Below are 14020 nucleotides of genomic sequence, written 5' to 3'. Positions count from 1 at the left end.
TTAGGCAGCTAAATTACTCAATTGTATAACAATATTTTATGTTAATTTTTTAAAAGAACGTCTAGGGCGCTGTGTCGAGGTTTTTCTTGCAGCTTCTTTCCCTCGGCTATACGTTGTGAGAAGTTGCAGTAGTTTTAGGCGGATGAGGCGATCTTTATGTAAAGATTGACGATTCAAAGTGTAGCTATGTTACCTATTGAATAAAGATATTTTTTAATTTGAATTTGAATATGGGTAGACTTCTCCACGGTGCTCAATCTCTCTTCTTGGCATTATTATTCCCATTTGACGTGGGGTTTGCCTTCTTTGTATTTCTCTTCTACTTCGCTCCTTGTCGCTCCATTGTTAAAAGTATTTTTTTTACACAGAGTGGCTTTTGTCAAAAGTCTTATTACCAATTTGTGTAATACCATAATTCTTGCATTAATTTGCAAAGTTTAAAGTAACAAAGTTTTTCGCAGTTTCATCAAAGTAGCTTGTAAACTTCTCCATGCCTAAAGAGGGAAGAGTTATGGCCAACATATTTTTTTCTACCGACGGAACTCGTAATTTACGCCCCGATCCATCTTCCCGCTCTTGGGAAATAATTTGAAAGGTATCCGTGGTAATCGATAGCTTGGATGACTTGCAATATTTTGCTGAGCCTTCTAAATTGGTAGTTTTCTTGCTGAGTTGTTAGCTTTAGAATAACACATAACATAAACTCACGACTATGTCCCAATTGGAGTAGTCAGAGGTACATCCATCGCAAGATGAACTAAGGACCCACACCTCACCGAGATTTAGAATATATAGACAGTTGAGCATCTATAGGCAGTATATGAAAAAGAAATGAAATATAACGTAATATAATGCACTAGAGCCGGTATTAACGGTTCGTCATATACAATTTAAGACCTCGTCATAGAATAAAGAATCTACACTACACCTCTGCGTACCAGCACGGTAATTTCCACCCCCGCACCCGCAGCTAGATTTACCTCACCCCCTCTGGGTCGTACTTTATTCTGAATGGCCGTAAGCCGTTAAGGAGTAAGAAAAGCGCACGCGGATAGTCGCTGTGAATGAGATTCTTATATGAAGTTTCCGGGGTGTGACTTCATATTGCAATTTGGATGGGATAAAAACGCATCATCCCTTATAATAATTATTTTACCACATCTTGCAATATGTTCCTTTTCCTGGTAAGCTTAAGATCTTCGTCGTAATAACACTCGAAGTCACGAGCGAAATTGGCATGAAAACGTGGCGTTACGCGTTTATCTATGTACAGCGCTATACCTATCCGACAGACGTTTACGTTTACGGCGCCACCGTTAACGTTTTACGAGTGTCGTCAAGGCGTGCGTGTGGCCAATTCTCAATAGCAACGTCCCTACGTTATTGTTAAAGTTCGTTGACCTTGAGATCTTTGGAACTTTTCTTTAGGAAAATGATTTTTTTTATCTAAAAGGGTGAATTGAAAAGGGTGTATAGTTATATGCAAAATTGGACACGTGTAGAATTGTAAATATGAATACTGTTTTTTTTATACCAGATGTTAGTGACATCGTAATGAATACCGAGGGGTATGAGTCAGAACATGTTTCCGAGTTGATATCAAGTGCAATTTCGACAGTTCTTCATACTGTCCAGCTAAAATTCGTGATAAATTGCTATAAAATGTGGAGCAACGTGGATTGTATACCATCTGAAGGATGGTTATGAAAAAGAAAAACCATCAGTTGGAAAAAAGCAGTTTCGATTGAAAGTTTTCTTCTTTTAAGGGAATAAAATATAACACTATGATTTTACAGTTAAACTCTGCGCAAAGGGTTATAGTGTAAAAATATAACCAAAACAATGTGTTTGTTTACTCAAATAGTATGCGGAACTGTCAAAATTTAAGAACACTCATCACTAGCGACTCCTGATGGGTGAAATAGGATGTTTTATCCTCATTGGCACAACTTTCAGCGGGCTTAGCACCGTACGCAGGCGACTCTTTCTCGCCGCGACAGAGGTCTCTTTCTGTGCAGTAGGTACTTGAAAGAGTGACGGGTGACGTATGTCGAGGCGAGAAAGAGTCGCACGCTTACGGTGCTAAGCCCGCTGCTTGATCGATTAACGTTGCGTCTCTGGGTTTTTTAGCAATGTCCTTTGGAAGGCTATTCTACGATTACATGTTATCTGACTATGGAGAAATGAGCCCTTAAATATCTACCAAAATAGTAGATATACCTATCTAGATAATTCGCCCTCGTCAGACAGAGCCGTAAAGGATCGATTGGAGGCACATAAACCCACTTATTGCATTCATGTTCCCAGCTGGATATTTACTGCTTGTCGGATGATTGTCTGCACGACCACAATGTTCTGAAGACCTTCGGGTTTATGGACATACACATAAGCCCACGACTATATCCCAATTGGGAATGTTAAAGGTACATCCATCGCAAGATGAACTAAGTACCCACACCTCACCAACATTTATTATACGGTGTTTTGGTGACATAGTAACGGATACTGAGGGGGATGATACAGACCGTGATTCTAAGGGTGGTATTAATAAACTAATCTCAGCTTCGAGACTTCTCATATAAAAACAGAGACTTGAGCATGATCTTGAGGGCAGTCTCAGCTGAGATTCGATTATTATTACCACCCTAAGTTAATATCAAGTGGAATTTCCCGTCGGAAAATTCATGAAAATGTTTGTGTTTCTTTTAAATTATTTTCAATTCTATACTTTTGCAATGGAAAATTCCACTTGATATTGTCTCAGAATAAATTGCGAAATCATCCCCCTTAGTTTTCGATACGATGTCACGTACACCCCGTACAAGTACGTATGGGCGTTACTGACACCGCAACGAATACAGAAGGGGATGCTTCAGACCAAGATTCTGAGTTGATATCAAGTGGAATTTCCTTCCATCGTAAGATGAACTAATTACCCACACCTCACCGAGCTTTCTATTTGGTGAGCCGTATGGTAATGGTCGAGCCAACTGTGTTCGTAAACGAAGCTTACGAAGCTTCTATAATATGTATATGAAACTGCACTTTAGGTAAATTAATAACATATTTTCAATTCCGATACCGAGATTTGAACCAGCACTCCTCGTTTGGGAAGCAAGCCGGCGACCCCACAGCGTTTTCTATTAACATTAGGGGTTTAGGAATGTACCTTTGATCGTAGCTCATTTTTACCACTGCAGGTTTCATTTCAAACTAAAATAGCATTTCTCCAGCTAACTCGACACGGAAACTTTAAAAAAAACTACAAACGTAATTTGAAGCTACACTATTGCTTCTTTTTTAGCTACCTTTATTTTTCCTGTTCGCTCGGTGAAAAGTTCACTCTTTTGTGTTTTTACTAACCGAGCCTCGTACCGACAGCATAGTCAACAGAAAAGCAATGTTAGGCATTTTTTATTTATTTTTACCCTAGTAAAGCGGGTTCTTTTTTATTAAAAGATTTGATTGTGTTTGACCACAATCCAGCGTGGGCTTAAGCAGCGATGTGATCTTAGGTAGAGCACGCAAACTCAAATAGTGTTTATTCAGTCTTGCCTTGAAAATCCCCAAGTTATATGTATCGGGGAACTATGACGCAGGGAGAGAATACCATTCTTTAGCAGCTTTCTCAGCCTTCTTCGTTTTATTCACTTGTGAGGCAAAGTATCTTTTTTATACTCTCTTTAGGACTTTTTCGAAATACTTGGAAGTGGTACACATCAGAATTGTCGATATTTTGTTATTGTATGGAGCGTCTTGTCTGGGGCGTTGAGAAGGCGTCATCGAAGCAATTCATCTATAAAAGCAATATTGCAATTTATCATTTGCGCATATAAAATGTAAGTGCGCAATGTAAACAAATAAAATAGCAATATTGCTTCGATGTGTCCTTTTTAACACCCCCCCCCCCCCCCCCTCCTATATACTAATATAGGATCGTAGGTAACGACCAACTTATTTTACATCCCTAGTAACAAACAACAAAAGCCTGGCACCATAAAACCCGTTTCGTGTCGACTATTCATGAATAAATGAAAAACTAACCGCCGTAGTGATTGTACGTTCACCCGAGCCTCTGAAAGTTTATGTAACAAATGACAACCTTCCAAAGTTCGTTGAATATTCACGTAACATGGCCGTTGTTATTGTTACGTAGGTTATAACATTTTTCATTTCAGGAGGGGTGGTTTGATCGCGTGTGGTTTCCTCAAATACGCTTCATTTGGGGGCATGAGAAGTGCGTTTGTCGAAGCTTATATTATACAGGCTGTTAGTGACATCGTAACGAATACTGAGGGGTATGTATCACACCATAATTCTGAGTTAATATCAAGTGGAATATCAAAAAGTTTATTTTAAATTAATTTTCAATTCTATACTTTTGCGACGGAAAATTCCACTTGATATTCTCTCAGAATAAAGTGATGAATCATCCCTCAAAGTTTTCGTTACAATTTCACTAACACCCTGTATACCTACTGACGTTGTACGTGACTACGTGTATTTAAAAAACAACTGAGTCGTAGTGTTTTCCAGTGATCACGGAATTAGACAGACACTACTACTAGTTAGTACTATGCAGAGGCGGAGGAGAGGAGCCCTAGTACGGCTTTGAAATAGACTACTCTGGGCGCCATGCCCCTCGCGTCAGACAGAGTATTGCGGGGCGAAAGGCGAGAGGGAAATCACTAACCTATTTTTCCTTAAAAAAATAGCCATTAAAGACTTCATTTTGATTGACTGTCGTTCTTTCTTTGTAGGTAATACTTACTTCATTCTCGACAAGACTGTTTTGTCATAGAGTTGATTTTTCAATAAACGGATAGATTATTTGTCAATGGAATAGCATAAATTTTAATTTAGAAGAGCGTCACTTCATGAAATAATAAGAAAAATTGAGAAATCGGCCAATTCGCTGTTTTCCACAGACGTACACTGCTGCAGACGTGCCGTTAGGCACATTTTTAGCACACTTTTATAAATAAAATAAAGAAAAAACAACATTTACTCTGAAATCTAATCCCGAGTAAAGTATAAAAAGCTCTCGCTTATAAAATCGGCTTAAATAAAATTATTTACTCGAAATTGTTTTCGGAAGAAATGTAAATTTTCCAGTTCAGAGGATTAGGCCTGTGAAAACGTCCATTAGAACAAAATCTACATCGTCCCAGACCCAACGAGACTCTAAAATAAAATGAATTCGCCTCTGTGAATTCCAAATTATACTTTTGCTTAATGAATTTCCATTTCACCTTTAATTTAATTTTCTGTTTTCATTATACTGCGCGTTAGCTAAGTAGCTCGATTGATTGAGTTTTTACAGTTATTCCTGGATGTGGTTACTTTAGAGCAAATAATATTTGTACTATGTAATGTGTTATATAAGTTTTGTGTGTTTCCGTTATTGTGCAACAAAATAAAATAGAAAATTATTAAATTAGGCAATCATAATAATAATATTATCACTGCTTATCCTGGTGGGAAACAGGTGTGATTTTATGTATGTGTTATGCATGTGTGTAACAGTAGAATAGAGAATATGTTAGTGCGACAGAGTCCTAAAGTGGTTACATTATATGTGCGGAGCTGGAGTATATTTAAATGAAATTGCACATAAAAGTTAAAAGTGGACTGTATTTAATAGGATTATATTTTATAGTTACATTTTGAATGATTACGCAAAGAGTTGAAGGGAAAGAGTGTTACAATCGCCATCTTGTGGTCGAATTAAAAAACTTAAATCTAGTGTTGCCACATTATTTTATGTGAGGATTCGAACATAATTGCCCCACCAGCAAAAAGAAAAACATTCACAAAATATCCTTAAACAGTTTGATTATAAGCGAAATGAACAAACAGTGGCAGGATAATTAAAAGTTAAATATCAATAATGACTGATTAAACAACATTTTTGCTAATGTAGCTTAACACTTATTAATTTAAGAACTTAAAAGTTACAATAAATAGTTTCTGTGAAAATTTTAATCCACTTAAAAAGTAACCTTGACTTTATGTGAACAAAACAAAATAAAAGATTTATGCAACTAGTAAAAAGTTAATCTTTTGAAAGCTTGTCCTAGTTGTCTTATTGAAACCCTATCCTAGTTATTCTTATTGAAACCTTATGCTAGTTGTCTTACAAATTATAATAAATTTGAAAAAGATACCCTTTTGGTAAGTATAATGCACATCAGTCACATTATTGTGTGTAGATAATACACAAGGCTGCCAGGCAGCAGTAAAAGAAAAAGGACTAAGTTATCTAAATGTTACATAATATTATACCTATTTTAAGAATTATAATATAAAGTTTAACACAAATATTTTTAACAGAACAAAACTATTACTTTATCCATAGAACAAAACCCTACCTACTCAAAACATATCAATAAATTGGCAATGGACATACCTTTGTGATACTGGTTCGTACAATATTACCATTAGGCATTTTTACATCAAATGCACGCACCTTGTTGTCGTTACCTGGGTAAAGTTTTACAACCCTTGCCATAGGCCATTGGAAAGGCATAATATTATTATCTCTAAGGATTATTAAAGTACCAACATCAATATTAGGAGTACTAGTTTTCCATTTTGGCCTGTTTTGCAACATAGATAGGTACTGTTTTTGCCATTGCTTAAAAAAGTTCTGTTTAATTTTAGTACATTGCTCCCAAAAGTGAAGCTTATTAGTAGGAATGTCAGTGAGATCCTGTTCTGGGAAAGCAGTAATTGGAGCTCCAGTAAGAAAGTGACTTGGTGTTAAATATGAGAGATCTGAGGGATCCGAGGACATAGGCGTAAGCGGCCTCGCATTCAATATGCCTTCAATCTGTATGATAACAGTGTTTAGCTCCTCATACGTAAGTACTGTCTGCCCAATTACTCTTTTCATATGATACTTTAAACTCTTAACCCCAGCCTCCCATAACCCACCAAATACCGGACTATACGCGGGAATGAAATTAAAGGTGATACCTTGATCAGCTGTAAACTTCACGACTGAATTTTGGTGTGTTGGGTGAGACTGTAGTTTGTACAACTCCTGTAATTGTGAGTTTGCACCTTTAAAAGTAGCTGCATTGTCACAAAAGATTTGCGAAGGTTTATTACGCCGTGCAATAAATCTTTTTAAGCAATTTAAAAAACAAGCTGTGGTTAAATCGGAAGCGAGCTCCACATGTATCGCTTTTGTGACAAAACATACAAATATTAACACATATGCTTTTAAAATAAGTGGTTTCCTAACACGGTGTAATTTTATATTAAAAGGACCTGCATAGTCGATGCCGACCTTCTCGAAAGGCCTGGCTACAGTGACCCTTTCGGCTGGCAGAGACCCCATCAGCTGTGATGCAGCCTTTGCCTTTAGCTTAAAACATTTTATACATTTGTGAATTACATGTTTTATTTCCCTTACAGCATTGATAAGCCAAAACTTATTATTAAGTGAAGCAAGCAATAACTTAGGTCCCGCGTGTAATAAAGTTTCATGTTCTTTCCATATAAGAAGCTTAGTGATGTGAGAACCTTTAACAAGTATCAATGGGTGCTTTTGAGTGAATGGAAGCTGTGAATTTTCCAATCTCCCACCAACTCTTAATAAGCCATTCTTATCAAGAAAAGGACTCAATGCTGATAGAGAATGTGATACAGGTTTGTTAGCCTTTAAGCAGGCAATTTCTTTTTGATAATGCCTCTGTTGGTCCATTTTAATAATTGTTAATAAAGCGTTTTCAAGCTCACACGGCTGAAGCGCGCCCGTACGCCTCTCTGTTATATTTTTTATCTTACAATTATCCGAAAATCGTAGTATATAGGCTACAACCCGTTTTAGCTTTATAATATCAGAAAAGCGAGCAAGTAGGTCCATATTAAAGGCATTATCATTGTTAGTTACAACATGACAAGCATCATTACAGTTTACAATAATGCAACATTTTTTGTTAATTTCAGGCAGTTCGTGCGGTGATAAAGGCTCATGCTTTGCATTTCCATGAGAAAATGAGTTGTTATTTAGAAATTGAGGCCCGTGCCACCAAAGCTCATTGTTCTGCAATGCATGAGGCTCCACTCCTCGAGAGAGACAATCCGCGGGGTTGTCAGTGGTCTTCACATAGAACCAAGGCCATCCTGAAGTCAGCTCTTTGATTTTAATGACTCTGTTTGCGACATATGACAGCAGTCTGACTGGTTCCATGCTCAGCCACGCCAGCACGATCTGTGAATCGAGATACAAATAAACTTTTAAATTATCACATTGTGTTTTCAATGTTTCATATGCCCTTTTTGTTAACATAGATAATAAGAGAGCACTATTCAATTCTTTTCGTGGTGTAGAAAGGTCGTTATTGGTTGAATTTGCTCGCGACTTTGAACATAATAAATGTATATTTACAGTACCATCAGCCTTGATACTTCTGATGTACAAACAGCAACCGTAAGCCTTATTAGAGGCGTCAGCGAATCCAACCAATTCCACCTGTTTCGCATTTTCTACATCAATGTGTCTCTTTGTTTGAATGTCTGACATTTCAATTAAATCTTTAGCAAACATTAACCATTTTGCATTTATATCCTCGGGGAGGATGTCATCCCATGACACCTTCAGCGCATAAATATCTTGCATTAAAAGTTTTGCAGACACTATAATAGGTCCCACTAACCCCAGAGGATCGAAAATTTTACTAATAAATGACAAAACTTGCCTTTTAGTGTATTCCTTTTGAATATTACTTTCAGAACAATGAATGTAAAAATTATCTGATTTGGCATTGTAACGCAAACCTAACGTTTTAAGAAAAGAATTATCTTTACTCATGTCAATGTCCGTGATTGGGTCTTGATTGGTTGTGAGGTGGTTTAACAAATAGGTATGATTAGAGCCCCATTTGTGCAGCTCGAACCCCCCCAGCCTTAACAACTCCACTAGCTGTTCTTTTATGATTTTAAGTACACTTAAATCATTGTGCCCAGTGAGAATATCGTCGACATAAGTTTGCGTTTTCAAAACAGTGGCGGCTAAATTGTGTGTGTCTTTATAACGTTCGGCTAACTCGAGCAAACACCTGGTTGCTAAGTACGAAGAACTTTTAAGTCCGTATGTCACGGTTTTTAATTGTAAACAAGACACAGGTTCTTCTATAGATTGACGCCACAAAATGTTTTGTAAAGCCCTATATGGAGGACTCACAAGAATTTGTCTAAACATTTGTTTTATATCACAAAGTAAAATATACTTTGGCAATCTGAATAAGATTAGTATATCAAAAAGTTCATTCTGAACTATTGGTCCATTTAAAAGGACATCATTTAATGAAATCATGCTTTTAGTCTTGAGACTGCCATCAAATACAGTTCTCATTTTTGTTGTTGGACTATTAGCATTGAATACTGGATGATGTGGCAAAAAGTAACAAGCATCCTTTTCTAAATTATAATTTGAGACATCATAGTGCTCAGCATGACCTAACGCTAGGTATTCATTAATAAAATCTTTATACATCTGATAAAGCTTATCATTTTTTAATAATCTTCGCTCAAGATTATAGAATCTTTGTAGAGCAATTGAAAAAGAATCTCCAAGATATACTTTAGTTATAGGCTGCTTTAAAGGAAGTGCTACCATGAATCTATTGTTTTGTAAAGTGACAGTTTGTTGGAAAATACTTTCTGCTAGTTCCTGCTCTGACGATTGCTCAGAGTAGACCTCAGGAACTTTTTCAGCTTGCCAAAATTTATTAATGTTATTATTTAATTCCTCAAAAGATGACTCTTGGCTTGAAATAGGTACAACAGTATTTTCCTGTGAGTCCTCCACATTAGGTGTTGACAAATGAATATTCTCACTTACTTGGTTTTGAACAGATATGGAGTGGTCAATGCTGGGTAGGGATACATACATTGGAGGCAACGAACCGGCTATCACATCACCAAACTTTGTCTTGAGTAGGTAAGGTCCATTTTCCTTAAGCGGGGATGCCTGGTGCTCCAATGCCTGTAAAACCACATCACAACCCAATAAAATATCTATAGGAGCTGACTGATCAAAGTTCTCGTCTGCAAGTAAATTGTTTTGCCCTATATCCAACCTGTTTTTAAGAATTTTAAATTGTGGAAGATCACAAGTTATCCTGTCAACAATACAACAGTTTATGTTCATTTTAAAATCAGAAACACGGGAATGTATATCAAATTTAGCCCTTTTGTTATAATTTTTCACTTCCTGGCATACACCGAGGATAGTGTTCTTTTGATCATATATCTTGGAATTTATTTTGTCCAATAAACTGGAGCAAACTAGAGAGACTTGACTCCCTGAATCTAACAGGGCTCGCGCGGCGCACCTAGTGCCATCTTGGCATTCTACTAGGACCTGTGCTGTAGGTAATAATACCTTGGGTTCATCACCATTCTTACAAAATAAATTGACTTTAGATTCACCTGTACCAGGATTTGTTGGTGACACTGGCAATGAATTTGTACCTTCAGCATGAAGCAATGAGTTGTGATCACCTTGGCAAAAACTGCATTTAAAATTGAATTTACAATTTCCATTGTGTTTATTAAGGCATACTTGACACAAACCATGTTTGTTGACAAATGTGCTTCGACTACCATAATTTGCCATTTTGAATTTGGCACAAGTGTACAGCTTGTGAAAATTATTATTGCAGAACTTACATTTTGCTGAAGGTGACTGCTTCTTTACTGTAGACACTGCCTGAGCGCACACAGCCATTGAGTTCTTACGTGGCTCCTCTTTGGGGCCCGTAGCAGTCTCAAGTGCTACAGCTCTATTTTCTATAAATGATAAGAATGAATCTAATGAAGGCATGTCCTTTTTGTTCTCCCGTTCTAGAAAGAATGCTCTGACGGTGTAAAAGTCCAACTTGCGTTGTAATATGCAAATAAGAATGGCATCCCAACTTTCAGTAGGTAGCCCTAAATTTTTTAATGCACTTAAGTGCTGTTTCACATGATTACCAATCATACGAAACCCTGAAGCACTAGGCTTCTTTATAGAATCAATATCCAACAAGGCATTGACATGATGAGAAATCAGTTTGACTTGATTGTCATAACGATCCTTTAATAAATTTAACGCAACAGAATAATTCTCTGTGGTTAGTGGGAGGTGTTTTATAACGTCTAAAGCCCCCCCTGATAAGAAAGTTGTAAGATAGTACAACTTGTCACACTCACTTAGTGCACTATTTTCGTTTACGATTGACATAAACATATTTATGAATGGTGTGTACTCACCGATATTATTTCCGTCAAATTGACGAATATTTATGCGCGGAAGGCGTTGGAATTTTCCACCTCCTTCTCCCGAAATCGAGCGTTGATCTGGTCGTGAGCCTGAGGGTTGCAATTTGCTTATTAACTTATTGAGCTCGGCTAAAACGGTACAATATTTTTCTTCAATAGAATCGAAATTTTCCGTGTCTGATTCCACCAAAGATATAATATCAATGTTTAGGCTTTCATACTTTGAAAATGCCTGAATAACGCGTTCACGTTTCACTTCCAATTCTTCCAAGGTTATGGAATCCTTTTTGTTGGGATCAAACAAGGAATTGTAGATGGATGTTAACGTACCTTTTGCTTGCCCTCTGGCCGCGACCAATCTTTTTATATCCGTCATCGTTCCTGATTGTTACGCACTTTATTTTTATAATATAAACAATAATTGTAAAACAAATTTACAAAACAGTGTAAAAACGAAATGACGACGCAAATTGTCCAATAAAATGGCGGCGTGATCGATTGAGTGAATAAATCCAGAGACCGATTCGATCCGATCGCGTACGCAGCGCTCCCTATCGGGCACTTTTTGCACTAATCACGATATGAAGCAACTTCACTCGCGCGCGTAATTTGATATTTTCTTATACGATGATATTTTCGGATTCACTCACCCACTTTTGGATAAATCGGCAAAGTTTATTATAAAAACCAAAGTTAAAAGTCAGGTTTACGAAAAATTATCGATGACGAAGTTTATTCAGGACGAAAATTCAGGAACATCACGTTACTCACTCTCGCTCGCTGAGTGGTCGAGTGAGTGAAATGGGATGGCGCGCAAAACGGCAGCGCTCACGCACACAAACACAAATGTATGTATCGATACTATGGCTATCGATGTATGCTACGTGTTCACCTGGACGCGTAGATCATATTATTATTATGTAAATTATTATGAAAACAGCTCCTTGATGTCTTCTTATAAGCAAATAGGTATGCTTAAAAATGCTTTTCTTGTGGATCCTCAGTCCAACGAAGAGAAAATAGCCACCAACAATAGCTTGGGGCGTAATGGCGTCTGTCGACGAATTTTATAGGACTCACCAACTATAGCTTGGCGATTTTTACAGTACCTTCCTCGCTGACTGTGACAATAGCTCACGAAGCCGGAGAACTCGCAGGTACTTACGATGATGCCCAATATTCCCAACAATGGCTTGGGTAGGCTTGCGTCGTTGCGTGGACGGCGAAATTACGTCACATTATAGAACACAACGCGCACTTTTCACTCTTTCTATTTCTTAAATCCTGCTCGTTAGGACCATTTTATGTGCGGAGCTGGAGTATATTTAAATGAAATTGCACATAAAAGTTAAAAGTGGACTGTATTTAATAGGATTATATTTTATAGTTACATTTTGAATGATTACGCAAAGAGTTGAAGGGAAAGAGTGTTACAATCGCCATCTTGTGGTCGAATTAAAAAACTTAAATCTAGTGTTGCCACATTATTTTATGTGAGGATTCGAACATTATATTGCTCATGACTGTACCTATGTATAATATCTCCTATATCCCAGACATTACTATTCAGGCAGCATCAAATAGAAGTTATTTCATTAACCAGTTCAGCTTAATAACCTAGCAATTCCACCCCTTCCCCCCAACCTCCAAGGGTTGGATCTAGATATAAAAGCTGCGCCAAAGTGCATCGTACATATATGCAGGTTTTAATTTTGACTAAGAATTTTTTCTTTTCGGGTATGGATTGAGGTCAATATCAGGTCAATGTTAGGTGACAGGTTACTAGTATAGACAACCAATGTCCGCTGTGGTCAAGTAACGTCTATCATCATCATCATCATCACATACTTTTAAGTATACCTATATTATTCATTGACAGGTAGGTCAGATAACTCACAAAAAATAATACACTTTTCTATTCTTCTTCTAATCGTGTGGGTTGTGATGATTGCCACGTGCTCAGCGGTGAAAGAAAACATCTTGAGGAAATCCACATACCCGAGTTATGCGTTTCGGAGGTATGTAACCTAACCTGTATTGAGCTGGTTTCCCTTCGCGGGTCAGACACGTAGTCGCTTCTGTAAACAACCGGACCTGTCAAATCTTCAGGTTAGGTAAGCGGATCCTGTGAAAAACGGGATAATCCTAGGGAGATAATGATTATGATGTTACTAACATATACGGATGAAGTCCGAAATACATTATTAGAATTTGGGGCAAACCTATCGCCATTTCAATTATGATACCAATTGGGTGGTTTCTTAAATCAACGAAAAATTATGAAATTGAGATTTTTTACTAAATAAAGACAGAATTCATTTTTATATTCAACTTATTTGATTAATTTTAATAAAGAAAAATGTAATTAAAAGACCGACATTTTGTCACGCTTTTTCATACTAATTCCATAGTAATGTAGTGTTTTGACGTTTAGGAAAAAGTAACTGATTTGAGTAGTTGGAAACTACCCTATTATCTATGTTTCGAACATGAATTCATTAAATTACAAAGAAAAATTCAGTGGAGTGAATTCAGTTGTACTATAACAATATTTACATAACGCATAGACCTCGCTTACTCGGGTTTTAGGAGACGCCCATTATAAAATACACCTCCACTCTCCCCCTAGATCTGCGCCTGCCCTCAAACCCAGTTTTACCCCTATTCCATTTATTTATTCGAAACACTTACCCGACCCGACCTCCCGCCGGACTAGTAACGATATTACTCAGCCAAAGCTGGTATA

General features: G+C 37.2%; 2 protein-coding genes across 10 annotated transcripts in view; one reads left to right on the top strand and one right to left on the bottom strand.

The window, feature by feature from the left end:
* LOC126370347 (GTPase-activating protein skywalker) overlaps positions 1–14020 on the top strand; it is a 121968-nt gene that overhangs the window by 77016 nt on the left and 30932 nt on the right. The window lies entirely within an intron of this gene.
* On the bottom strand, positions 5617–11780 carry LOC126370264 (uncharacterized). Of its 5 annotated transcripts, XR_007566845.1 has the most exons (6): positions 11605–11763; positions 11266–11364; positions 10684–10803; positions 9854–9997; positions 6199–8221; positions 5617–6168 (listed from the first exon to the last, which is right to left on the bottom strand). XR_007566845.1 is itself a non-coding variant. In XM_050015091.1 (5 exons), exons 4-5 carry the CDS (start codon positions 9902–9904, stop codon positions 6386–6388), a joined length of 1887 nt encoding a protein of 628 aa, XP_049871048.1. In that variant the 5' UTR covers positions 9905–9997; positions 10684–10803; positions 11266–11364; positions 11605–11763; the 3' UTR covers positions 5617–6385. The 5 variants fall into 5 exon arrangements, 4 of the variants coding, with proteins under 4 accessions (XP_049871048.1, XP_049871059.1, XP_049871067.1 ...); XM_050015091.1 differs by having other exon boundaries at positions 5617–8221; XM_050015102.1 differs by having other exon boundaries at positions 5617–8221; positions 9903–9997; positions 11605–11762.

The sequence above is a fragment of the Pectinophora gossypiella genome, chromosome 1 (genome assembly GCF_024362695.1).
Source record: "Pectinophora gossypiella chromosome 1, ilPecGoss1.1, whole genome shotgun sequence".
Lineage (NCBI taxonomy): Eukaryota > Metazoa > Arthropoda > Insecta > Lepidoptera > Gelechiidae > Pectinophora > Pectinophora gossypiella.
This window is presented reverse-complemented; position numbering and strand designations above follow the sequence as displayed.

Excerpts from the sequence above, each read along its gene's own strand:
- LOC126370264 (XM_050015091.1), bottom strand. The coding sequence starts at position 9,904 with ATGTATGTATCCCTACCCAGCATTGACCACTCCATATCTGTTCAAAAC. Across the intron at positions 8,222-9,853 it reads CCATATCTGTTCAAAACCAA|ATCGTGCTGGCGTGGCTGAG; the intron begins GTAAGTGAGAAT and ends CTCGATTCACAG.